At 43.7% G+C, this 17917-nt stretch overlaps 1 protein-coding gene across 1 annotated transcript in view; it reads left to right on the plus strand.

Annotated features, from left to right (window-relative positions):
- Window positions 1-908: 908 nt before the first annotated feature.
- Window positions 909-17917, plus strand: part of mmp25b (matrix metallopeptidase 25b) — an 18264-nt gene continuing 1255 nt past the window's right edge. Inside the window, exons 1-9 of the mRNA XM_063221543.1 lie at window positions 909-1106; window positions 2152-2284; window positions 3013-3157; window positions 4538-4830; window positions 6150-6335; window positions 7642-7726; window positions 8244-8326; window positions 13246-13395; window positions 14656-14943. Of these exons, the coding sequence (XP_063077613.1) occupies window positions 1005-1106; window positions 2152-2284; window positions 3013-3157; window positions 4538-4830; window positions 6150-6335; window positions 7642-7726; window positions 8244-8326; window positions 13246-13395; window positions 14656-14943 (1465 nt within the window). The 5' untranslated portion in view covers window positions 909-1004. The remainder of the gene's footprint in view (window positions 1107-2151; window positions 2285-3012; window positions 3158-4537; window positions 4831-6149; window positions 6336-7641; window positions 7727-8243; window positions 8327-13245; window positions 13396-14655; window positions 14944-17917) is intronic.

Here is a 17917-nt window from a genome sequence, read left to right on the forward strand (position 1 = left end):
GACTAGTTCCAATGCCCAAAGTTATTGCACTCTGCTGTTGTGTTAATGCCCCACATTATTCCATTCTATTATTCTATTCCACCCCACCCACCCCTACNCACACACACACACACACAGGACCCTTGCACCTGCCCATCTTAAAAATTAAAATGCCCTATCCATCAGAACATGCACGCACGCACGCACACACACACACACACACACACACACACACACACACACACACACACACACGCACACACACACGCACACACACACACACAAACACACACACACACACACACACACACTTCTCAGTTCCTGTTGCAGCATCAGCACAAAGAGACACTACTATTGTTTGTTTATGTATTTTTATTGTTTTCCCATCAAAACACCAATAAGCAGCAAACACCAATGCAACGTCCAAAAAAATAAAGAAAGAAAAGAAAAGAAAAAAGGGGGTAGGGCTTACACGTAAGCTATTTACATACATTTAGACCATTCTGTGGCGCCTTACAGCATTATCATCCTGACTATGGCTTTTAGAAGTGCCCATGTGTGCCCATGTGTGCCCATCTGTCTCTCTGTTGTAGCCTACTTTATTGATTCATTAAATAATTTATTTTGTTCCACTTTGTTTATTTGTCTGCTTTTGCATAGGCCTATATGATTTGCATGTTAATCAACACTATTTAGCCAGAACACCATTTGCCTGTATAGAATCCAACACGAGTGTAGGCTACACACGAGTAGAAAAAAAAGAGAAAGGGAAAAAAAAAAAAAAAAAAAACCTCATTCAAGACTTTATGGACATCCGGGGCGGGGTCTACACTGATTGAAATGATGCTCTCTGTTATGGAGTGCGGCAGTTTCTCTGAGATGTTGAAGGAGTCCTCTATCTCTGAGACTTGAATTGGGCAACAAAGTAGCCTAATTATCGCGAGCTACTTGATTTTTTAGAAGAAATATTTAGTTTTAAGGGGCACCTACTCAAGTAACCTTCAAGCTTTTTGAAAACCGGTTGAATGTCAACAATGAACCTACTATGGCACTTGACAAGTACTGTATTATTGTGGATGTGGACCTTCGTTGAGTCAGCGGACCCGAACCAATATTCTCGGGGTGTGGTAAGTTTCCACTTTTACCTCGCGCGTTCGATTAAGTAGCATAGCCTAATAAGAAATGGTCCTTGAAATAGAAGTAGTGCTGAGTATGCCTATAGCTTACCTTTTAATGAGCTGATATTAGCGCTCGTATAAGAATACGTCCTTTGCCTCATGTGACAATGAGAATAGTTTTTAAAATGCTTTTAAAATGTATGGAAATATATTACGGGTAGGGCTAACAGTTTTCTGTAGCCACACATTTTTGTCATACAGGCTTTTGCTGCGAGGTCATTGTAGCCCGAGGCAATCCTCTCCATCCTTTATCCTCAACAATTCCTACACATTCCCGGCTGTTACAGTCTGTGTTTTACCGAGACAGACAGAGCCCTGACAAAGACCAGTCAGTTGCGCAGCATTGCCTCCAGGGAGAGGGGGATGAGGAGGGCATTTGAGTGGCAGCTTGGTATCAAATATCACCACACGCCTTTTACCAGGACCAGGAACAGCATCTTATAGGCTACAAATCTCAGCTAATATTACAATACTATGCTACATTACAACGTGAATATAACACAGGATGAGTGATAGCATCCAAGAAAACTTGGTGAATGATGATGGGTGGTAAATGATGACCAGCATCTTACAAATCACTAATATCCGAGGCACTACTTTTATTTGTTTGTTTATGTATTTTTATTGTTTTCCCATCAAAACACCAATAAGCAGCAAACACCAATGCAACGTCCAAAAAAATAAAGAAAGAAAAGAAAAAAGGGGGTAGGGCTTACACGTAAGCTATTTACATACATTTAGACCATTCTGTGGTGCAGCACCACACAATAGAAACTGAGGACCACAAATATAAAAGCCGCACTGACCACATATTTAAACACCACACAGGCCTACTTGGTGTATGGGAAATACTATGCAAAACATAGGCCACGCACCATGGCTGCAGAGAAGAGTACGAAGAGTACAAAAGAAACCTATAGCTGCTGACCACTTCCGTATCACTTATTTTATTTGTGGCACCTTTATTTGAGTAAAATCTCTGACTCCCTCCCAGGACTGGCTGAGCCGTTATGGGTACCTGCCCCCACCTGACCCCAAACTCGGGAGACTGCAGTCCAAAGAGGGCATAGAGCAAGCCATCCGAGAGATGCAGAGGTTCGGAGGCATCGAACAAACTGGAAAATTGGGTGAGTAACAGAGTAACTCTGTGTGCGTGTGCGTGTGTGTGTGTGTGTGTGTGTGTGTGTGTGTGTGTGTGTGTGTGTGTGTGTGTGTGTGCGTGTGCGTGTGTGTGCATGTCTGTCTTTTTGTGTCAGGGAGAAGGTGATAGAGATATAGGGTAGCTCACAAAACTCTAGGCAACAACAAGCTCAAAAGGAGGCAACAATATGACTTGACATTTGGCCCATCTCCTGAACATGATGTGCTGCTGATGCTATAATCTTATGATTGCCATTATAATGATTGTGTGTGTGTGTGTTTGTCTGGGTGCGCGCGTGCACGCTGTGGGATGGGGGTTGCCAAGTTCACCCCTTATACATTTAATACTGTGTAATATTGTTTTTAACAAAATATTTTCCATCCTGAATAAAATGTGAATTTTTGTATGGTCTAACCAAAGATTCTTTTAATTCATAATAGACCGTTTCTGGTCTAACTGCCGTAACCCGCCCAGGTCTTGAGGTTTCACCCATCACCCACTTCTGAGACAGGAACTGTTGGGGTGTGTTGTGGTGTATGGTGTAGGTTCTGGGTGTGGTGTAGTGGAGTGTGTGGTGTGTATTGTTGTGTGTGTGGGGCGCTGACTTAAAGTGATTTCCTCCGATGACAAAACGTTAGTTGGTGCTGATGCGGTGTAGCGTTTGGTGGATGTGAGGACCGTGCTGACTGACTGCTGGTTTCTGCTTCTCCTCAGACGAGAAGACGTTAGCACTGATGTCTAAACCTCGCTGCTCGTTACCCGACATCATGGGTTCAGAGGATGTGATGAAGAGGAGGAGGAGGAGGAAGAGGTATGCCCTATCCGAACAGAAGTGGGGGAAGGAGAAGATCACATGGAGGTAAGAAAGTTATTTTCGCTGACTGTCTCTCTCTCTCACAGACAGACACACACACACACACACACACACACACACACACACACACACACACACACACACACACACACACACACACACACACACACACACACACACAGAGAAGTAGAGATATCTATATATTTTTTTACCTATAGTAAAAGCGACACGCAGCACAGATTAAACTATGCTATCTAACTTTAGGGTGCAACATTTTAAATGAACGCTTAAGTTTACATCCTCTTGGACATGCAAGCGCATACACTATGTGGGCTTGTGCCACAGCACCCCCACGCCACCCCCCGCCCAGATTTCTTCAAGTTGAAGTCTTTGCATGTGTCATAGGCATTTCTCCATCACACACACTTCCAAACTTGTGTAGCATGCATCTAAATTGACCCAAAAACCTCCATCCCTGACTGAAGCGCCCTTGTGAAGGCACCAAACCCTACAATGAACCAACAACCTGTAAAAAACTGTGAGACACTTTGGATAAACTAGCAGTGTTAGTGGTTTGTAAACCTCCCTCCCAAAGCCTCATACAGCATCGTTAGCACTGAGCTAACTTCATCTCAGCAGTATTGTCCTGTGCCTCCAATGTCAAACTGGGGTGGGAACTGGTAGGTTGCAGGTTCGAGCCCCTAGTGCCGAGTGGCCGGATGGGAGTGAGGTTTAGGCGGGTGATAGCAGGGTTCAGCTGTAGAACTTTGGTAAACTTTTGTGCATTTTATTTTTATTTCATCATGTTTTGTTTTACCATATTTCTATTTTCTTGCATATTTGCCTTGGGTACTAATAAAGTTATCTAATCTAATCAGTTACTAGTGGTGTCAACAATGATCGATTCGGCGATCCGAATCGATGCGGGGCATGGACGATCCAGAATCGATCCGGCAAGTTCCAGAATCGATCCGGCAATTTTTTTTAAGTTTCAATTACTTCCATGGATATTTCGGGAGCAAATGAATGTTAAATTAAATAAAAGCACTTCAAAACATTGCAAGATTGATACAAACTGAGACAGAAAACAGCCAATAATGTTTTGCTCAGTATCTGACTACTTGTATTGCCTCATCATGACTGATTAAACATTTGCTTTGCGTTCAGTAGAAATGTAATGCATTGCAATGCATTGTAGAATTGAATCGGATCGGATTGGATCTAATAGAATCGAATCGAATCGGATCTACTACCTCCCGAATCGTGATCGAATCGGATCGTGAGGGCAGTGCCGATCCACACCACTATCAGTTACGTGTTAAATATGTACAGGTCAGTGAATCTAATATAGTGCAGATGGCCTCAGTTACACTGCCTTATGTGATATTTCTCAATATTTCCCTTGTGTGTTCTTGAACTCTGAAGCCTCTCCAACAAACCCACACGGAGCAGGAACCTGAACGACCCAGAGACGGTGAAAACCATCATGGGGTACGCCCTGAAGCCCTGGAGGGACGTCACCCCACTGGAGTTCCAGGAGGTGGAGGCGCACAGGGGAGCGGAGGCCGATCTTGAGATCTCCTTCGACCGCGCTCACCATGATGACGGGTACCCATTCGACGGGCGGGGCGGCACGCTCGCTCACGCCTTTTTCCCGGGCGAAAGCCGCATCTCGGGAAACACCCACTTTGACGATGACGAGGAGTGGGGCTTTCAAGGTAGGAAGAGGAAGGAAGGTCTGAATGTTGAGACCTAATGTCTAGCCTATAGGCCTGTTTCCATCAAACATACTGTACATGTAGACGTCGATTTAAAATGATACGCTTTGGAAAGGAGATGTGACACACAGGATGAAAAAGGAATGCCAACTATGACGCCCTAACCCCTTAAAGCACAGCGTTATAAATTTGCTGTTACCAGAATGGCAATGACCATGTCCTAGTGCATTATAAAGGCCCTCTGTTATGTCATAGTAGAGGATTACTATGGTAATTAACCTTTCAATGACAGTTTGCCACTGGCGGTACGGCGTGCATTATAAAAACAGGGGCTGTATCTTACTGGGTTAACTATGATGGATTAAACATCGACTTTGATGATGATGAGGAGGAGTGGGGCTTTGTCAGGCGCCGCCATCTTGCTCCGGTATATTGATATTTTCCATAGATGTTATCGGCAGCTACGGGATAATGCACATATACTGGGCAAAAACGGTAGCGATCTTATTTGAGGCATTCATTCTGATACAAAGGAGTGGTCAACCTGGTATGATGTGTTAAGACAGAATTTATGGCCTAATGCCCTATAGACCGTTTTCCAGGAAATACTCTATTTCACTAGGAGGAGGAGGAGGAGTGGGGCTTTCGAGGTAGGAAGAGGAAGGGCGCTCTGAATGCTAAGACTGACGAATGGCTACAGCCATTTTTCCATAAAACATATGTATGTGCAAAAGTAGGTTTACATTGATGCACATTGAAAAGGTGATGCAACACATGTGGTGTAAAGGAAGGATGTATCACTACAGCGCGAACAGGGGTAGTTGATTTCAGAGGGTGGTGGCAGCTCTATTGTAGACCCTGTCATCAATGGTCCTGAATGAGGCAGTGGAGAATGGCCAGCTGTCCAAACACGTACATGTGTGCACATCCTCCCGTTGACCAGGTGCAATACACTACATTTGTACTGATATTTCTTGCCACTGCATAGACGGATGGCCTACAATGAAGTCCACAGGGAAAGACTAACAGGTCACTTGTTTCCCAGAATTGGGTCCGCATTGCATTGTATATAGATTATTGGACGGGTGGCCTTTTTAGATGTCCTTTGTCCTGGGCCCTGCTAGAGCTGTCAGTTTATTTGTTTACTACATAGACCCTTAATACACGCTGTAATAGTCATTGAAAAGTTAACTACCATAATACAATACAATACACATAAATACAGGGCCTTTAGTAATGCACTACGACTTGGTCACTGCCATTCTGGTAACAGCAAATTTATAAGGCTGTGTCTTAACGGGTTGAATGTCTACACACAGATACCAGTGGGCAGTCTACGGACCTGTTCACGGTGGCAGTGCATGAGTTTGGTCACGCGCTGGGCTTGGGTCACTCGGCTGTCTCGGGATCCATCATGGCCCCGTACTACGCCGGCCCCGCCACAAGGGACATCAGATCCTACCGCCTGCCTCAGGACGACACGCAAGGCATCCAGCAACTCTATGGTAGGTGGATAGCCCACTGTGTTGAACAGTGTATCACTTTAATGTACAGTATGCCCCTTTAATGTCTGCACTGAATTGAGTACTTTCATGGATTTCATGGATAAATACTTTAGCCCAGTGGTTCTTAATCTTTAATGTTCCCTTGACCTCCTCTTAAAGACATCCAACGCCACCTTCGCCTCATTATAAGCCTGCCAACAACCCCCTTAGTATTACAAAGTCAAATAGATGGCCCCCAATTGCAACTGAGTACCACTCCCTTTGAGCTGTATACCTCTCAACCCCTGAGGACCCCCTAACGGCGCCCTGGAGGTTGCCTGGTTAACACCAGACCTAATCACAAGTGAGATTAGGTCTGGGGAGTTGCCTATGTAAATTCCGTATGGGGCCGGAATACTTGGCTATTATGACACACTGCCCTGCTCTCTGATTGGGCAGAGAAACTGTTAAGGTCGGAATGCTTGGCCATTATGACACAGGTACCATGATCTTGTACGTTATGAGTCATCCTCGCCATACTGTCTTTCAGATCGAAACGATTGTGTAGAACTAAAGGCAGTATGGGAGTTCCCAGGCTACCCTGGAGGGGGGCTGTACTTGAAATGGAGTGCGTTGGTAATTTGACATGGACCGACCGTCCCACTATTTATATGGGCAGGGGATGTTACAGATATAGGCCTACCAAGCACATAAGGCCCTGTGGATAGAGTGGTAGTCATAAAATGTAGTCTTAAAATAAGCTCAGTATATATCATTTTCTGCAACAATGTGCATGCTGCATGTCTGCAAGATATGGTTTTGGAATGACTTGTGATATAATAAGCCTCGTGTTTGATAGGGTTAATATCTGTATAATGACTCGTGATATAATACACCTCGTGTTTTGAAGGGGTTAATGAGGTTCGGCTGTTATCTCAGGAGGAGGGGAATGACTTGAGGCCGTGGTCCGCCACCTGGCTTCTGTTTTGAGTGCTCTAATTGATCCAGGCATCCTGTCCTGTGCGCAGCAGCAGCAGCAGCAACAGCATCATGGGCTATTGATTGTCCTTGTGACTAATAGGATCTCTCTCTCTTTGCTTTTGGTCTGGCTAAATCTTACCCTTAGGGTCCAGAGAAAAGAGCCCAACCCTGTAATTTCAACTCTACAGCTGTTGATGAAAAATAACTCTGAAAATGCTACACTAACCAAACAGTAAAATTAACACTATTTACGAGTGGGACTAAATGTTTTCTGTAATGAGTTAATTTCATCTCTTGAAGCGTTATCATAACAGTGCTTTTTTTGCTGTGTAACTTTTGCCTTTAGGACCAAGAGATCCCAAGAGCCCAAACCTTCCAAACCCTGGTCTGCCTGACCTGCCAAAGCCCCCTCCGCCCCATGGCACGCCTGTGTAAGTGGGACCACATCCACATGTACAGCACATTTTTCCATTCCCACCCCCTTGTACATTTCAATGTGGTTCACGCACCCCCTAAGTGAATGCTTTGGTGTGCTGATGGGCACGCAAATATGGGTTCACTGCACTTTGGGACAGCAAATCACTGCACATGATGTGAAATCATTTTGGCGAACCCTCATTTTCAATAGACCTGACGGTTTTTTTGCTGTCATTACAATGGAACGTGTTGCATGACAAATCTAGGAGTTATAAATTACGCTTCATTCACCATACAATTACGACTTAATGTTCATTCATGTTGTATAAAAACACACATACCCACCATGGCTCTATTCAGCTCGCGCAGCCCCGGCCCCTTATGGTAGTAGGCCGCGTACCGCACCCCACACCCCAGATTGGGAAACCCTGAGTTAGCAGTACAGGAAGCCTAACCACAAATGACGTTGGGAACGGCCACAACGATACTTCTTCTAAGATGTCACCTCCTCTTTTACCCTTCTCTCTCTAGGCCTGACCCAACTGTTAAAGATCGCTGTGGCGGAAGTTTTGATGCAGTTGCAAACATCCGAGGCGAGGTTTTCTTCTTCAAAGGTAACACAAGAACACAAGAACAAGTCAAATCAAGAGTACTTTATTGTCAAGAATCTATGTAACAGGGTTAGCACAGAAGTTTGAAATTGCGTCTGACCAGTCTTTAATGTGTAGTTGGACTAAAAACATTTAAATAAGACATTGACAATAATCTCTCTCTCTCTCTCTCTCTATCTCTGTCTCTGTCTCTGTCTCTGTCTCTCTCTCTCTCTCTCTCTCTCTCTCTCTCTCTCTCTCTCTCTCTCTCTCTCTCTCTCTCTCACACACACACACACACACACACACACACACACACACACACACACACACACACACACACACACACACACACACACACACACACACACACAGCAGCAGAAGAGCAGTCTCAGTGAAAGTGATGTGCAGCAGTATACACTCGTTGTTGATGCTTGTTATCAAGCATTGAATGCTCTGTTCAGTTGCAAGGCAGATCACAACACCACCATAGCCAGCATTAGTGAGAATAGACACATGCACAGATTTATAATTTTGCTATTTAAAAAGCTGTTAAATAATTGCATATTGCCAACGACTACGGATGTGGATAAAATACACATTTTAATCACTTAATTTAAAGGGGAAATCCGGTGTGAGATGGCTTGGATAGTGTTACAGTAAAGCATGATGCTCAGCGCTAACTTTTTCCACATACCTCACCTGCTTACATGTAATTCCCCTTCATTTGGAAATCCAGCGCTAGTTAGCCGATGCTAACATTTCTCTTTTGCACGAATCAAAGTAGCCATGTATGGGGTAATGGAGGAATGGGGCAGCTGTAATGGTTTTGGACGGGGTCTTAAGATCAGAGGGTTTCAGGTTCGAATCCCAACCTTATCTCTCCCTGCACCTCCATCCATAGCTGAAGTGCTTTTGAGCATTGCTTTTTTGACAATAAAGTACTCGTAACTTGATTTAACCAATACCCTGTAAATAGCTCTACTGTAAGTCACTTTGAATAAAAGTGTCAGCTAAGGGTAAGGTAATGCAATGCTTTTCTTCCACAATACCTTTTAAGGAACTCTTCAGCAAACACAGATAAAAGAACCATACATGGCCTGTTTTTGAAAGCGTGTTGTTTCCTTATCTGAAACAACTTTTTACCTCTGGTACTAGTGATGTGTTGAAAGATGTTGCTCCAAAGGGTTGCATGATAATGCAATTGAAAGGTTGCACCACTGTGGAAAGATCTTACAAGTTCATCTTTGCTCTTGAAAAAAATGGTCAGTTCTCACGAAACTGAATCATACACAGGTTCTTATCTTTCATTGTTATGCGTTGCATATACTGTAACAGCGCTCACACATCTTTTTTGTGGGGTCTTTTTCGACAGGAAAGTATGAGAGGTGGACAGGAAGGGAATGGGGAGAGAGATGGGAAGGGGTCGGCAAAGGACCCGGGCCAGGAATCGAACCCGTGTCAGCCTCATGGCAGGCGAGTGCCCTACCGGTTGGCCACGGCAGGGCCGCGCTCAATGTTCCCTCTAAGCTGCGCGACTGCGCAATATCGCGCACTGCTTTCACGTTCTCCGCGCAGAGCAAATCCATGCAGCGTAGGTAAAACAAGGCGGCAAATTTGTGTGGAGACGCAGTTGATTGTTGGCCGAAATTTTCTCTTATTGTAGCTTCATAACATCCAATCGAAATAAAACATATTCTTTAGATATTAAACATATCTTACAGTAGTTTAAGCAATCACACTAGACGCGGATTTCTGCTTACAATCAGCATCGCGCCTCCAGCTGTTTTTTAAATAACGATCAGACAGAGCGCGGATCCACCGCGCTTCGAATGCTGTCAGTAGAATCTTTAAAACAGTGACCAGACAACGTAGTAACAGCTGTCACTCGCAGCCTAATCTACGGCGTTCGGTTGTGTTAAGCAGGCTACACAAAATGCCCAAATCCATCTCTGTATAATGGATAGAAGACAAGTTCTTGCTCCTAGCTCTCCTAGAGCTCGACCGTGAATCTGATATGAATGTTGATAACGGTGTCGAGCATCTGGGCCGTTTTTAATGGATACCTGTCATAGCTTTGCGAGTGGCAACATCTCTCGCGCATTCATTGGAAGTGCGTGCTGCTTTCTGCCAAGAGTTGCTCCAACTCCGGTTTATATTAGTCAAAATAGTGTTGATGAAAGCATTTGTCCACACAATGGAAATGTCTTGAAAACATATAGGGGTCGACCCGCTCACTGAGGTCATTGGCTCTGCTCAGTGCAATAGTGCATTTGCTCAGGCACCGAAAAAATTAGAGGGAAGATTGGCCGCGCTCACGATATAACATATGACCCTGCCTTGGCCGTAGGGCACTGGGCCGGCGACCCGGGTTCGATTCCGGCCCGGGTCATTTGCCGATCCTTCCCTGCAAAAAAGACCTGAAAAATGTGGGGGGAAAAACATATGTTTAACCCCTTTGCGCAGAGCCTCTTTTAATCATAGTGATTGCATTACATTACACTAAGCTTTTATCCAAAGCTACTTACAATCATTTTAAGTACAGTCCCTGGAACACTGTGGGGTTAGGCTCAAGGTCACCTCAGCCATGGAGTGAGATAGGGAGTGGAGGGGCTGGGATTTGAACTTGCAACCCTCTGATCTAAAGCGTTTAACCTGGACTCTGAGTCTGTTAAATAAAGTTTATATATATAACATCCACCTCCTTAACCAATAGGCTACGGCTTCCCAAAAAATGCCACCAGACCAAGTGTTAATATGCTTCCTAATGCTCTTGGTAATGTCATAGTAACGTTGTTATGATGTAATTGAGTCTTTTCAGCAAAGAGAGAATGGGCCCACCGACAAGCCTATCTGCAGAAAGAGACTGCTTTATACTTGGCATATTTACACACAGCACACACTGACCAAAGTGCTTTGTAGTGTAAGTAAGCAAAAGACAGAAAGCAAAAGATAATACAATGACATTACAATTTGACCCAATAGAAGAAAACCTTATTGTGTTCCAAAAAGGTGGAATGTTTTGTCAAAAATCAATTAACTGTTTATTGGCTCACCCACAAGATTATTATCCATAGCAATATTTCTTAGTGGTGTGCATTGCCACTGCCCTCACGATTTGATTCGATTATGATTTGGGAGGTAGCGATTCGATTTGATTTGATTCGATTCGATTCTACGATGCATTGCAATGCATTACATTTCTACTGAGAGCAAAGCAAATTTTTCATCAGTCATGATGAGGCAATACAAGCAGTCAGATACTGAACAGCATTTTATTGGCTGTTTTCTGTATCAGTCTTACAGTTTTCAATGCTTTGAAGTGCTTTTATTTAATTTAACATTCATTTGCTCCGGAAATATCCACGGAAGTAATTGAAACTTGAAAAAATATGGCGCATTGATTATGGCACTTGCCGCATTGAATTGAATTGCCCTGCCCCGCATTGCGATGTATTGCCGAATCGTTTTTTGTTGACACCACTAATATTTCTTAACCACTACACATTTCACAACATTTTGCAACTACCTCTCAAGTTAGCGAGGCCTATCAGTAATTCTCAGCCTTGATACCTTACGCAAGCCTTGATATCTTTAGCAATTCTCTGCTCATGCCTGCAATATCTTTGGAAATGTGCAGGGTCAGTCAGACAGACATGTTTTTGAAATATTTGTTAAAAGTATTCAAAACTGTGGTACATTTTGATGGAACTGTGCAACATTTTGAACCTGTTTTGCATTTTGTGTTGGCAGTAGTTACATTTATGAGCAAAGCTTTGGGGGAAATACACAGCCATTGTGAAAATTGTGTACAAGCAATCTAAAAAAAATTAATCCAACAGAAGGGAGCCTCTAATAATATCCGGCCATGTGTTCACTATAGCCTACATTTTCAGTGAAATGGAGCAAATTCAGAAGTGCCTTATGTAACAGAGGCCAACTAGCAGAGTGCGTCGTGGAACATTATTAAACCTTCCTCCCAAAGCCTCATAGAGTATTGGTAGCGTTGAGCTATCGGACTGGTCCTTTAGCTCAGCAGTATCATGCTGTACCTCCCATGCCGGAACTGGAGCGTTGACTAGGAGGTGGCGGGTTCGAGCCCCGAGTGCCGGACTGCGCAGAAACACTTCAGTTACACATGCACCCTACTACAACTTAATGAACCACTGAACACAATGGCCGCATTTACATGGCAAATTTTTGTGTAAAGCAATGAAATATAGTCGGTGTTAAGGTGCACCAAAAAGGTGGATCTTCTCCATGTCCGCCATTTTGAATTTCCATTTTTAGCCGCAAAACGTACTGTACTTGGGCCACACTAGTAAATATTAGTTTATTACTTAGTAAATATTCATGAAAATAAAGATGAATGTCCGCACACTGCTCCTGCGTTGATTTTTTTTATTTTTTCAAGTGAGTGCTTTCGAGCTAGTCACTCCTTATCAGACTGATAAAGAGCGACTATCAGATGAAGTGTGATGAAGCTCGAAAGCGCTCACTTGAAATAATAAAAAAAAGCAACACAGGAGCAGTGTGCGGACATTCATCTTTATTTTCACAGTATTCTGACCTTTTGTCATGCACCTGCGACTTGGATGTGCGCACCACTAACCTACTTCGTAAATATTCATGAAAAGATCTAATTTGGCAATGTGCAGCACAGTTTCAATGAGCAGCGTACAGTAGTTGCAATACCTACTCTGGCTACAATCCTACGTAGTGTCACCTTTAAACAAACTGTTTACATGGGCAGCTTCCTCATTTGATCTTTTTATATGAGCGTTCTAAACCACCTAATACAGTAAAATTGGTTTAAATATGAGACACTTTTAAGGAGATCATTTGACTGCTTACATGAGGCACGTTTAATTGGATTAGAGTGCAAATGTAAAAACGGCTATTGATTTTAGAAACATTGTTGTTGATGGGTTGATTTTCTTCAGGTAAATTCTTCTGGAGGAGGGAGCACAGTGGCTCCTTGCTCTCGCTGGCTCCAGCCGAGATCAAGAACTTCTGGATCGGCCTTCCAGACAACAATCAGAAGATCGATGCTGTCTATGAACGCAGTGACAGTAAAATCATCTTCTTCAGCGGTATGTGTGTCTGAATTGACACGACAACAGATACCATAGCAAGTTTCTGCCTTCTTAGTGTGTGTGTGTGTCTTCACATTGTGTGTGTGTGTGTGTGTGTGTGTGTGTGTGTGTGTGTGTGTGTGTGTGTGTGTGTGTGTGTGTGTGTGTGTGTGTGTGTGCGTGCGTGCGTGCGTGCGTTTATTTTATTATTTTTTTACTTTTTTTTTTAAATGAAATAACGGAAATGCGCAATTACGGCCCTCAGGGCAAAATCGAGACCTGCATGACATTATCCCAATGGTCCCTCTGTTATACTGTATATATATAGTAAAGTGCACATCACACTTCTATTATAAATAGTGATTTTGTACTGTAACAGGCATATGATAAAGCTCATATATTATAGATCTCATATATAGAGATAAAATGTTAATACTTCTTATTCGTATTGTATTGGTATTGGTTGTAATTAAATAATAAATATAATTGGATTTGTATTGGTTCCCATTAAGCTCAAACTGGAAACGGATGTTAGAATGCGTGAAAATGCAGGAAATTACATATAAGAAATACAGACCCCCTACCAAAATGAATGGTCCCATATTTAATGAATTTACGGTTGCCAATGATTGAATGAAGGGAAGGAACTTTTGCATAGTATTATCAGTATTGCATTGCTTTCTACATATTCAACACACTTAAAACGTGATAGTACTGAGCACTAATCCTCTGCTTTACGTTTTTTTTTTTTTGTTGCGATGATGTTACTAATTCGGCCCGCTTGAGGTCCACATGGGTTGTATGCGGCCCCCGGACCAAAATGAGTTTGACACCCCTGGGCTACACCAAAGAGCCAGGCTCGTTGACGTGACAGTCAGAACACACCCACAACCCTAGTGATGATCACACCATTGACACTGCCTTCCCCTTCGGGAAGCGCACCCATGCGCTTCACACACTCATGGTGTGCCTTGTGCATCATGCTTCTCCCACCCAGTGTGCCCCATCATCAATGCTTCACCCATCACTGAGGTCTCTCACACTGGGGTCACCAATCCTGGGGGTCCCTCACATGGAATTACGGCTCACACACAATGGGTATGCTTCTGATGGCCTCAGGGTAGCCATCCCACTTCTGACACCATTTGTAGCGAAGGGGAGGAGAGTTGCCTAGCCGGGACTCGAACCCGGACCTTCTGTAGTAAACTGGGGCTCTGACAGCTACACCAAAGACACTCCGAGTCCATCACAGTTTGTCTGTGTCTTTCTCCCACTAAGGATCAAACTACTGGGTGTTCGAGAACACCAAAGCCCTGCCGGGCTACCCTCGGCACATCAGTGACTGGGGCATGAAGCACTCAGATGGGCGTCCTGTCACCAGCGTAGAGGCGGCGTTCGTCTGGGCCCATAACGGACGCACCTTCCTCTTCAGCGGAGGTGAATTCTGGGGCTTCTCCAATGGCAAAGATATCCAGCTGCAGGGGCCGGACGAGGGTTACCCCAAAGGAGCGTCCCTCTGGAAGGGGATGCCCAGCCACCCGGACGACATCATTAGCTACAGAGAAGGTGAGAACCATCTAGAACATTTCAAATTCTGTAGGGATAGGGAACTGATCAACTTTGAGCATTTCCAACACCCCAGAAGATATCATCAGCTATGGAGAGGGTAAGGACTGATATACAGTACATCTGGGAGAATGATTAGCCCCAGTAGCATTTTGATGTCTATCCGCTGTGGCTGTATGAGGGTTAGCCCAGCGTGTCGTCTCTGTGGAAGGGGATGCCCAGCCACCGTGACGACATCATGAGTTATGGAAAAGGTAATGTCTCATTTATGTACTCCAGTTATGGAAAGGATAAGGTCTCATTCATATACAATAGCTATGGAGAGGTGTACGTGAAATCAGGGGAATGATTGGCTTCAGCGGCATTACCACAAGATGGGTGACAGGATGTTACAGTTGATTATGTTCTAAAACCTTGCAACTGTGATTTGACATGCTTTGCAACTGATTGGGACAGTTTGCAACTCCTTGCAACGGCTGACTGACACAGCTACAACTTGTTGCTGCAACTGCCTGCAACCATCTTTGGTCCAAACTGGCATATCCACCTTACCATGATTGTAAGGTGGACATCACAGCTATCACACCATGTGCCACAGGGTAATTTCACTGGGTCTTTAGCGAGACAGCTATTGATATTCAACCGAAGACAGTGTCAGATCGCCATTCCGAGGCAGCCTTCTGGCCCTTTGACTTACTGTATACAATCCAACAGCTAGCATACAGCTGATGGCTGCCTTGTTCACCACTCATTCTTTTTTGTTTGTTTGTTTGTTTATTTCTGATAGGACAGTGATAGATTTGACAATAAACCTGTAGGGAGAAAGATGGGGAAAGTTTGGCTAAGGACCCGGGCGAGAATTGAACCCGGGTCGCCGGCATGCTGTAGCAGCCCAGTGCCCTGTCGTTAGAGCCACTGTAGGACCTCTCATCACTCATTCAAAATATCACACTTCAGTTAGTAAAAGGGAAGTCACTTGCGCTCTAACCTTCTTGGTGCGTCCAGTCCAGGATGGTATACAATGTAGAGTAAACTGGTCCACTTCGGAGAGACTAGGCCAGGGATGACTGCAGCACTCAGATACTTTTTAGTATTTTATTGGGGTGCAAACATAATAAAATACTAAAAAGTATCTGAGTGCTCCAGTCATCCCTGGCCTAGTCTTGCCGAAGTGGACCAGTTTACTCTACATATCACACTTCAGTGTCTGCATAGGTTAAGTACTATTGTTTTGTTCCCTGATAATATTTAATGCAGTAAAATTGTTCTGTACACATGGGAAGTGATCTGATGTGCACTTGTGCTGTCTGTGTTCACTACAGCGCTAATGTTAGCTTAGACACCTAGCTTAACATCAGGGGGCAACCCCCATTTCAAACACCACTCCAACCAACACCCACTCTGACCAACCAACACTCCGAAATACCCCTATTCCGACATACCGCCATTCCGACATACAGACATTTGGAGACTTTTTTATACTGCCATTCCGGCTCTTTCTGATACCGCCATCCCAACACCTAAGTTGCTCTTAAGGGGAGCTGTCCACTTGTGTGGCGCTGAATGTGATGTAATGTAAAATTTGCCTGTGGAGAAGCATACCATCACAGCATACCATCTAAAGTCCTTTATACTAGCCTACGTGATCTCCAGTGCATAGCTCCAAAGACCACTCTGAAGTAGGTCTAACTCTTCGGGGAAACGGTCTACGCACACACACACTACACACATTGCTGCTTCACAAAGGGAGAAACAAACACGGTACTCAAAAGTTTGTGGACTTTGCAGGCCATACAAAAGCAAATAGTCTATAGCTCATTTATAGCTATTTGTCTTGCTCTCTCTGCAATTTATAGACGGAATTCGCTGTATTTGTCCTGTTGCTTGCACACGGCATAACTTTCGCACATAACTTTCAGCATTGATTTAATCAACCAGGGCCAGATTATCCATAGGCCTAAGGGCCAGTGGCACCGTACCCAGGGGCACCAACCATTTACAGCCAGTCAAGCGGCACCACAAGACAATAGAACTATTATTGTTCATAAAGGGGTACCTGTAAGGTGTAGTGCCCAGGGAACTATAGTGGCTTAATATGGTCCTTAATCAACCCATGCTATGCTGATTAAGCTGAGACGACTCACATTTCATTTCTAACAAATAGTGTAACCTACAACACTTGATTACCAGCACCATATCATTAAATAGCTTAGAAGTTTAACATCTTGAATTAATAGGGTCTATCTTCTCAGATGTTGCTCAGACAGTGAACTGAAGTCTTGGCTGTCCTGATAAATATCTACGCGTTTTTAGGCTACACTTTGATTGACAGCAGATTGGCTTAAGCTAAAATAAATGGAGGGAATTGCATCAGTTTGACACTGGCAAATGGAGTACAGAAATAGGTTACAAAACACAACAATGTGACAATCATCTGTGAATCGTAATCTCTAGGTGTGATCTAGGTGTGCCGGGACATGTAACAGTGATGAACCATTAACATTATAGTGATGAAGTAATAAATAATAACTGAACATTTAACATTGGTGTGTGACAGTGATGGACCAGTGATGAACCAGTAACAATAAAGTGATGAAGCAAAATAACAACTAAACATTTAGCACACATAGGAAAAAATGAATAGAAAGACATAACAACAACAACAACAACAACACACAAAAATGCTAAGGCCAGTCTATGCTGTACTATACACAGTGGTGGTGTGCATTGGCACTGCCCTCACGATTCGATTACGATTCGGGAGGTAGCGATTCAATTTGATTGATTTGATTTGATTCGATTCTACGATGCATTGCAATACATTACATTTCTACTGACAGCAAAGCAAATTTTTGATCAGTCATGATGAGGCAATAGCAGCAGTCAGATACTGATACTGAACAGCATTTTATTGGCTGTTTCCTGTGTCAGTCTTACAGTCTTCAATGCTCTGAAGTGCTTTATTTAATTTAAC

The sequence above is a fragment of the Engraulis encrasicolus genome, chromosome 17 (assembly GCF_034702125.1).
Source record: "Engraulis encrasicolus isolate BLACKSEA-1 chromosome 17, IST_EnEncr_1.0, whole genome shotgun sequence".
Lineage (NCBI taxonomy): Eukaryota > Metazoa > Chordata > Actinopteri > Clupeiformes > Engraulidae > Engraulis > Engraulis encrasicolus.